Source organism: Mugil cephalus, chromosome 15, assembly GCF_022458985.1.
Source record: "Mugil cephalus isolate CIBA_MC_2020 chromosome 15, CIBA_Mcephalus_1.1, whole genome shotgun sequence".
In the NCBI taxonomy this organism is placed as follows: domain Eukaryota; kingdom Metazoa; phylum Chordata; class Actinopteri; order Mugiliformes; family Mugilidae; genus Mugil; species Mugil cephalus.
The window spans coordinates 900,544-909,619 of record NC_061784.1 but is presented as its reverse complement, the minus strand read 5'-3'; the positions used below and the strand labels follow the sequence as shown (position 1 = coordinate 909,619).

Genomic DNA, 9,076 nt, shown 5'->3' with positions numbered 1-9,076 from the left:
ACACATATATATATATAACACACAATAATATATACACACACATATATATATATATACACACACATATATATATACAATATACAACACATATATATAACATATACACACATATATATATACATATATACACACATATATAAACATATATATATACATATATATTACACATATATATAACACCATATATAATATATTACACACATATATACAATAACTAATACACACAATATACATAAAATATACACATATATACATCACACATATATATCAACATAATATACACACACACATATATACATATATAACACACATATAAACATATACACACATATATACACAATATATACACACATATAACACATATATATACAACATATATATACACACAAATATCAATATATAACACATATATACACAAATACACAATATAACACACATATATACACACATATACACACATATATATACCAAATATACACACACATATATATATACACATATACACACACATATATATAACACATATACACACACATATAATATATACACAAATATATAACACATATATAACACACATATATAACACAATATACACACACATATATACACAATATATACACACATATATACATATATACATATATACACACATATCATAATATATACACATATATACACATCAACACATATATAATATACACATATATACACACAACATATATATATACACATATATACACACACATATATAATTAAAACATATATACACACACAATATATAACAATATACACACACAATATATATATAAACACATATATACCACACATTATATCACACAATAACACACAAATAATATACACATATATACAACTTACTACATATCATAAATATACACAATATAAACACACAAAATATATATAAACACATATTATATATATCACACATACATATTAACCATATATACAACATTTATATAAAATACTACAATACACATATATATAGCCATATATACACCACACAATATATATACACATATATACACACACATATATTATACATTTACCACACTTTAATATACACATATAATCACACACATATATATATAACACATATATACACACAATATATATATACACATATATACACACACATATATATATACACATTATACACACACACATATATATATAACACATATATACACACACATATAATAAATATCACACATATTATATACATAACACACACATATATATTACACATATATACATCACACATATATATATACACATTATACACACACATATTATATTACCACAATATATATCTAACAATATTCACACAATAATATACACATATATACCACACATATAATATACACAATATATACACACACATATATATATACACTATATATACACACAATATATATATACACATATATACACACACATATATATAACACATATATACACACACATATATATATACACATATATACACACATATATCAATTAACACAAAATATATACACATATATACACACACAATATATATATATAACAACATAATACTTTTAACAAACATACAACAAACAATAAATATATACACATATATATCACACACACAATATAATAAAATATACAACAATACACAATAACAACATATAATCACATATACACACACATATATAATACATATATACACAACATAATATATAATATATACCATATAAATAACACACACTATATATACTAATAAACATATAAACATAACACACACAACTATAACACACACACACACACAGATACACTTTTGAAATCTTCAGTACAATAGAAACTCTCCCTTCCATCTGATTCCCTCCTTAAAGGAGGACATGAAACAAACGGAATAGACACCAACATAGTATACTGTATGTGAAAATATTTAATATAATAATACAGAAATAAAACATTGTGTAACACAAAAAAAAAAGTTATGTTAAAGAAAATTAGCTTTTTAAATGCACTTCTGATACGTTTTGGGGTGTACTCTCCGCCATCTTTATTTTACATCACTTCTTACATCAGATATGCAAGTTGCTTTGGTCGCTATTGTAGAAGATGCACTGACAAGGAGGAGGGTGGAGAGGAGGATGAAGGGAAGTTCAGCGGCTCCAGACGAAAACCCCCTCAAAACAGAAATTGAAATGTTGAAAAAGGACTTGGTAATGAGAAGCTCCACCATTCTTTAACAGGTTTCTCCCAGCCTTTAACATTATAAAACTCATGTGAACTTCCAGGAGCTTTGCAAAACATGCCTCCTTTAATTGGTTTTGCAATCTGGCCAGTGGTGCCATATAAACCCCTTCATGGACTATGTCACTGTGACGTCACAGTGTTAGCTGGAGGCAGAACAGAACAGCAAACTTCATATCAGGTCAGAATAATATGTAATGCATCATCAGTTTCAGCCTGGAAAATGTTTAGATTAAGCCACATCCTAATTTGGGTGAACCACTGGCACAGTAAACAAAAATTCCCGTCACTGTTTATTTTGCATTGCTAGCATTTGTATTCACATATATAATGTAGTTGCTGAACGATGGCTGTGTGTCCATATAGCCTACTGATCGAAATGGTGAACGAGCCTAATTAGTGTTCCGAGGTGTCGTACCGGGACATTTACTCTTACCTCATTGAATTTCTGGGTAATGTATGACATCTGTCATCAATTCAAAATCATTTCGTAATGTTAAATTAATTTACTTAGCCAACATTAACCCTTTTGTTAACTTTAACTTTATGAACTGTCGTTACCTACTGTCAGGCCGAGACTCAAAGCAGGACTCAGATACAGAGATATTGAATAACAAAAAGGCTTTTATTGAATTCACCAGAGAACTCAGACAGAGTGACAAACAAATGGCTATAAAAACCTAGACACTAACTCTGAATATTGAGAAACGAAAAACTCTCCAGGAGGAGGAAAAAACTCTAATCAAAAGAAACAAATCGAGAAACACAAAACGCTCCAAATGGAGGAAAACCGAAGGACTATGAATCTAAACTATGGAAAGAATTAACAAACAAAAAATCACTCTTCGAGAGGTATAAACGGCTTACTTGGGCAGCTACTATGGCTGTGGACATGGAACAAGGCTCTGGTGCAGGACAAGGACGATGACACTCTGGCACAAGACAAGGGGAACACAGACTACTTAAACACATGGAGGGAAATAGGGGACAGGTGGAAACACTTAGGACAATCAGACTGAGACACATGAGGAAGGGCAAGGGACCTGAAACGAGAGGAGAATTATTTTTCAAAATAAAACAGGAAATGACAGGACAAAACAAACCCAAGACAAGACACCCTCACCACGGTGTGACACCTACTGTCATTTCAATTCAGCATCAACACTCTTTACTTAGATTTTTTAACATGAAATGTTAAATTTATTTTATTTATTTTTTTTAATTATAACTAAGAACTCTGCTGACTGATATTAGCTAATGTTAGCATCATAATTCAAAGTGATTAAGTGATTAAATGTTAACACATTAAGTGCCACACACGTACACATATCGACTATCAGGGTCCCACGGCTTTACACCTTTGTCCACCTGTTTTATTTTTTTATGGCCTGAAGCCATAAATTTCTTTGAGTTTTGTCCCTTTCTTTTGAGGGGAGCATAGAATAACCCAGAGTTTTATCTTTTAAATTATCAGTTCTCATTTACTATATAGCCAAGCTAATACAACAACAGCAAAACCAAACAGAGGACACAATTCAAAATGTGCAAATGCTGTTTCAAATACTTAAAAAAAAGTAAAATAATAAGACCATTAAAATAAATTATTATTTAACTATTAAGAACTGCTATAAAATATATGACATTCTGACACTGTGCTCTCCTCTTCTGACCATCTCATCATAAATGCCACATTGTGGATTAACTTGAGGTGTTTCACAAGGTTTGTTGTGTTACCACAACTCAATAAATGACTCAAAATGACTGAAGTATTGAAAGTATCGATATTTTGATTTGAGAATCGAGTTTAGAGCATTAAGACCTGTATCGGAAGTATTGATATTGCTGTATCAATTCTCACATCATTAGCAGACAGTCCGTAGTTGATAGATCAGTCACAATGCTGCCCACTAGTAAAGGAAAATCTTTTTTTTTTTAAAAAAAAAAAAAGGAGAGCGAACAGAGAGACAAAAAGGGTGCCAGTATGTGACCCAGTTATTCTGCAAGAAAGATGTGTACCCTCTATACTATAGAGTCTATAGTTTGTGAGTGGTAGAAATTAACTTGTTGTTCACAGTGATGCAGCCCATAGAGACCTTTAGATCTGTATGGGCTGCTTTCAGCTATTCAGGTAGCAGCTGTGGCCCTGGTAACAGGGCAACAGAAGGAGGGGAAGGAGGGCAGATTTAACTCCATAACTCCACACCCAAATTTGCCCCACCAGTGTGCTCTCTTATTCAAAATAGACCACCATAACATTATGACGCCCTCAGATATTTACAGCATTACAGTTTAGGAGAGGGGCCCTCATTAACGCAGCTGCTCTGGCCCAGCTGTGGACCTGGTCGCTGTGGCAACAGAATACTGAGTCTTCCCAAAACATTATGACCCCCTCCACGGGAATTTTGTCTTTGTCTCTGCCCCTTTTATCAGCTTGCAGCAGCTGCACCAAAAAATATATCTACTAAAATATTTGCAATCTGGTAGTGGAGCATTGTCTACACACAACTATATGTGATTTTTTTCATGAGACCAAAAATTCCTGGTGGCGCCCTGGAATCACCTTGGACACTGTTTCGTCAACTACTTTTGTACATTTCCTTTATGGTACAATCTGTGCTTTGTAATGTTTCCAGCTATTCATAACACTTTCTTGTTTTATGTCTTAGGATGGTGGGGCGCTGAAGAGAATGGAGTCTGGACCCAGGTTGTGTCCCTAGCTAACCCATGGAGAACTGACAAGAACAGTGCTGGATGGAGGCCAAGACACTAGATGGCGAAGACGAGGAAGCACACAGTTTTGTGGATCAGTTGTGTTGCTTGTTATCTTTCTCAGCTGTTCCAAAGTAGATCCAAACTATTGTGCATTGTGTCTCAGTTGTTCATTTTGTCACATGTTGCCAATGGAAAGATAGCAAAAAGAATCAGGATAGACACTCAAGTCTAAAGAAAATAGTTGTGAAAAAACTTTATGCTGATTTAAAACAATTATAGACACTTGAAAACATTTTCTCACACCTGTATATATACACACATATATATATATAAATAAATAAATAGGGAGCATTAGTAGTACAATAGTAGATAGTAACCATCATGGGCAGGTGTAAAAGCAAGACTTCCTGGTTATTGTTGTTAGTGGGATTGGTGCTTACAGGAATAGCTTTGGAATATGAGGGGGTTCCTGGTCAGTGGACACGCTATGGCCAGTGGGACACTAAAACAACAGGTGAGCTCAGTTTTATTTTGAAAACCAACATCAGCAAAGCCTTGGTGCTCTATCTTGACGACGGGGGCAACTGCGACTTCCTGGAGCTTCTAATTGAAGAAGGGAGACTGCAAATGCGCTTCACCATCCATTGCGCAGAACCAGCAACCCTGCACACCGAGACCAATATCAATGATCAGCGCTGGCACAGAGTCCTTCTCTCCCGCAATTACAGAGAAACCAGACTGGTGGTGGACAACGAGGAGAAAGTGGCTGAGGTGAAGTCAAAAAGAAAAGAGATGGTTGTGGCCAGTGACCTCTACGTAGGCGGGATTTCACCTGATGTGCGTCTCTCAGCACTGACTTCAAGCACTGTCAAATATGAGCCACCATTCCAGGGTTTCATAGCCAATTTGAAACTGGGGGAGGCACTACCGATACTGTTGGATGGTCAAGCTGTTCATAATGATTTGGAGTACATATGTGGCACACACTCTCCCTGCAGCAACAACGGGCTGTGCTCTGTGAACGAAGGAGAGGTCCTCTGCGACTGTATCAATACCAGCTACAGGGGCAGATACTGCCATGAGGGTAAGAACAATGTCACTCTTCTATTTGTGGCGGCATTGTATTTTTAGCATTGTATTTTTTACTCCGTGCTGTTTATAAGATAAGATAATCCTTTAATTTATCACACAGTGGGGAAATCTATTATATGAAACTATATTTTTACTGGTGTGGAGGCATATTATTTGGTAATGATGATGATGCCTCTGAAATCCATTGTTTCTATTCTAGAATATTGTAAATGGTTCTAATATCTTATTAATATCATGTTAAATATAGTCCGTACCTGCATTGAGCTCTAGAGAATAATCAATAAATCCCACTTAACAGCAATCCGGACTGGAGCACACTACAGCAGTACTTAAAGTCTACTTGAGTATGTGAGTCTAGCTTTCTCGGCAGTCGGGTCAGAGGATAACAGCCTTCTAATGCGATGGCTGCTTGCCTGTTTTCAACACTGAGACATCTAACAGGCTAGATGTATTTTTTTTTTTTTAATTCTGGAGAATCTGCAAAACAAAAGCATTAGCATGTTAGTATGTTATAAAGCGAGCTTTTGAAACTTTGCAAAACACTTTTTGGCCTGTTCAGACTTAGGGATGGAACAACTTAAGATTTTTTTAAATATATCAAAGGTCGACTCAGCATCTACTAGTCGATGGCGTCACACATAAAAACACAGTGGAAAGTAATGCAACTATGACATCCATTCTTGATGTGAATACATATCGCAGAGTGTCACACAGTCCATGTCAACACCATAAACACCGTCACCATCCGACAACTCTAATATGCGTCTTTCATGTCCAAAAAAATAAATAAATAAAAAAATAGAATACAGCAGCACTAGACTAGATTACTTAGCCTATGTAAACTGGAATCCTTCAATAGCATCTAATAGTAATAGTAATAGTAATAGTAATAGTAAAACGGTGTATCTCCGAAGCCATAACAGCTAAAGGTCTATTGACCTTGATTGATTTGCAGCCTCCTTCTCTTTGTTATGTGAATACTAGACTAGTCGGCTAGTTGGTCCAACCTTTTTTTCAGACCTTCCATGAAGATCCTATCTGCTGGGGCGGCTATGGCTCAGTAGGTAGAGTGGGTTGTCCATGAACCGAAGGGTTAGCGAGGGATCCCCATATGCAAAGTGTCCTTGAGCAAGACACTGAACCCCCAGTTGCTCCCAGTGCAACTGGCATTGGTGTGTGAATGTGTGTGTGCTTGTGTGAGCGAATGGGTGGATGTGTCTCTGACTGTAAAAGCGCTTTGAGTACCTTTGAGTAGGTAGAAAAGCGCTATATAAGAGCAAGACCATTTACCACAATCTTTTCAGGTATCAGATCTCTGACCACAATTGGAGGTAGTCAGGGTCTCATGTGTCCATATGTGTCTGCATTCCTTTGGTAGTGTGACTTTTTTGTTAACACCGCCATATTGGCAGGAAAACTCTGAGGAAAATGGACAGCGCCAGCGCTGCTTTCAGGCCATCAAAGTTTACTGCACTTTAAACAGATACAAAAAGACCAGTACGAGGCAAAACTTAACAAATTACATATCACCAGGAATGGCTGGTATAAATGGTCTACCGGGGCTAATCCCTCCCAACCTTAGCACAAAAAAGATGAGAATTTTTTTTTTTTTTTTTAAATAATGTACAACAGACTTTGGTGAAACCAAGGGTAGCAACAGCACCAAAAAGTCAGAAGAAAAACATAATATCTCTAAATGGGCTGAGTTTTTACAGCCCCAATGCCTCCAGTCCGTTTCCATTCATTTAATTTCTGTAAGTGATTGGCAGTTGTCATGTCATGCCCCCACCATTTACTGATCATTTGGGCTAAGTCAGTCAGCTCTCAGGCCAGTGGCCATTGGTTAAAAGAGCTGATACCAGAGTGGGAGCGGGGAGAAGAAGTTTAGCTGTGGTGGCATTAGCATGAACGGGGCAGACTTGATTTCTAATCCATTTTCCTCATTGACTTTGGAGGAAAGTTAGTTAAGAGACTGGGATCACATCAACCAAACGATGTTCAAATAACTCAAAGGGAAAAAAAAAATTGTGTTGGTTTGAAAGAAATGTTTGGCTAATAGCAAGTGTAGCCAAGAATTCACTTTTCTGTTTTCAGTGCTTGCTTTTTGGAACAGATAGGGCATGGACCCAACAAGGAATTGTGGATTTGAAACATTTGTTGGACAAAACTAGAAAACATGGATGCAGCTTAAGTCACATTGGAAACAACGTTAGGCTGTCCATGTTAAGATAATGCTTATTCAGCACTACGAGCACCACTCCCACATGTAACATTGGGGTTCAAGTCCCAGTAAGGATCTTTAGACTCAGAATTTTTTTCTGTAGTACTGAATTGGCTGTCATAGTTTCTGTACGTGAAGACTCTCAGCTAAAGCTATATAATTAAAGTTGTTTAATTTTTCGTTAAGATTTCACAGAGGTTGCACTTTTTTTTATTTTACATATTTTGCATGAAAACTCCAACTCAGTCTGTTAAAAATGTCAGTTAGTGAAATGTTTTGATTGTCATATCAGCCTTATGATTAGTGCTTGAATAAGTGACTGAATAGAACAATACTTGCAGTTAAATTAGTGCAAAAGGCAATAGTTTCCTCTCTTGCACCACCACTCCCTGGTCATTTTGTTTTTTTGGGGGTTTCAAATTGTAATTATTATATTCTACTGTTTCGGGTTCAAACTGCACAATCTTTTCATTCAGTAAATTTGAGAAGTTGAAATTTTTCTTTGATTTGGGTTGCAGCTTGTCATTAAGGGGTGATTAAGAGTCCTGAAGCCAGACCAGTTGAGAACCACTGATGTATAGCATTAAAAAGTATAGTGTACCTGTAATTGATGTAACTTTATGTATTGTAGATGATGCTCCTTTTGCTGCTGTGTTAACTATGTAATAGTATATATAAATATATAGTATATATGAAACTACCTCATTAACTTTCCTTCATCCTACTCCAGAGTCACTGAAACCTTAAACTGAATGAACTATAGCACTGAAACTGAAAGAATCTGGAGGAGTCCAAATGGAGGCAGTTGTGGAG

General features: G+C 35.5%; 1 protein-coding gene across 5 annotated transcripts in view; it reads left to right on the top strand.

Moving 5' to 3' along the window:
* nrxn2a (neurexin 2a) overlaps positions 1-9,076 on the top strand; it is a 143,647-nt gene that overhangs the window by 29,919 nt on the left and 104,652 nt on the right. For all 5 annotated transcript variants that reach the window (XM_047606584.1, XM_047606586.1, XM_047606583.1 and 2 more), the window contains exon 2: positions 4,905-6,034. In XM_047606584.1, the coding sequence (XP_047462540.1) occupies positions 5,332-6,034 (703 nt within the window). In that variant the 5' untranslated portion in view covers positions 4,905-5,331. The remainder of the gene's footprint in view (positions 1-4,904; positions 6,035-9,076) is intronic.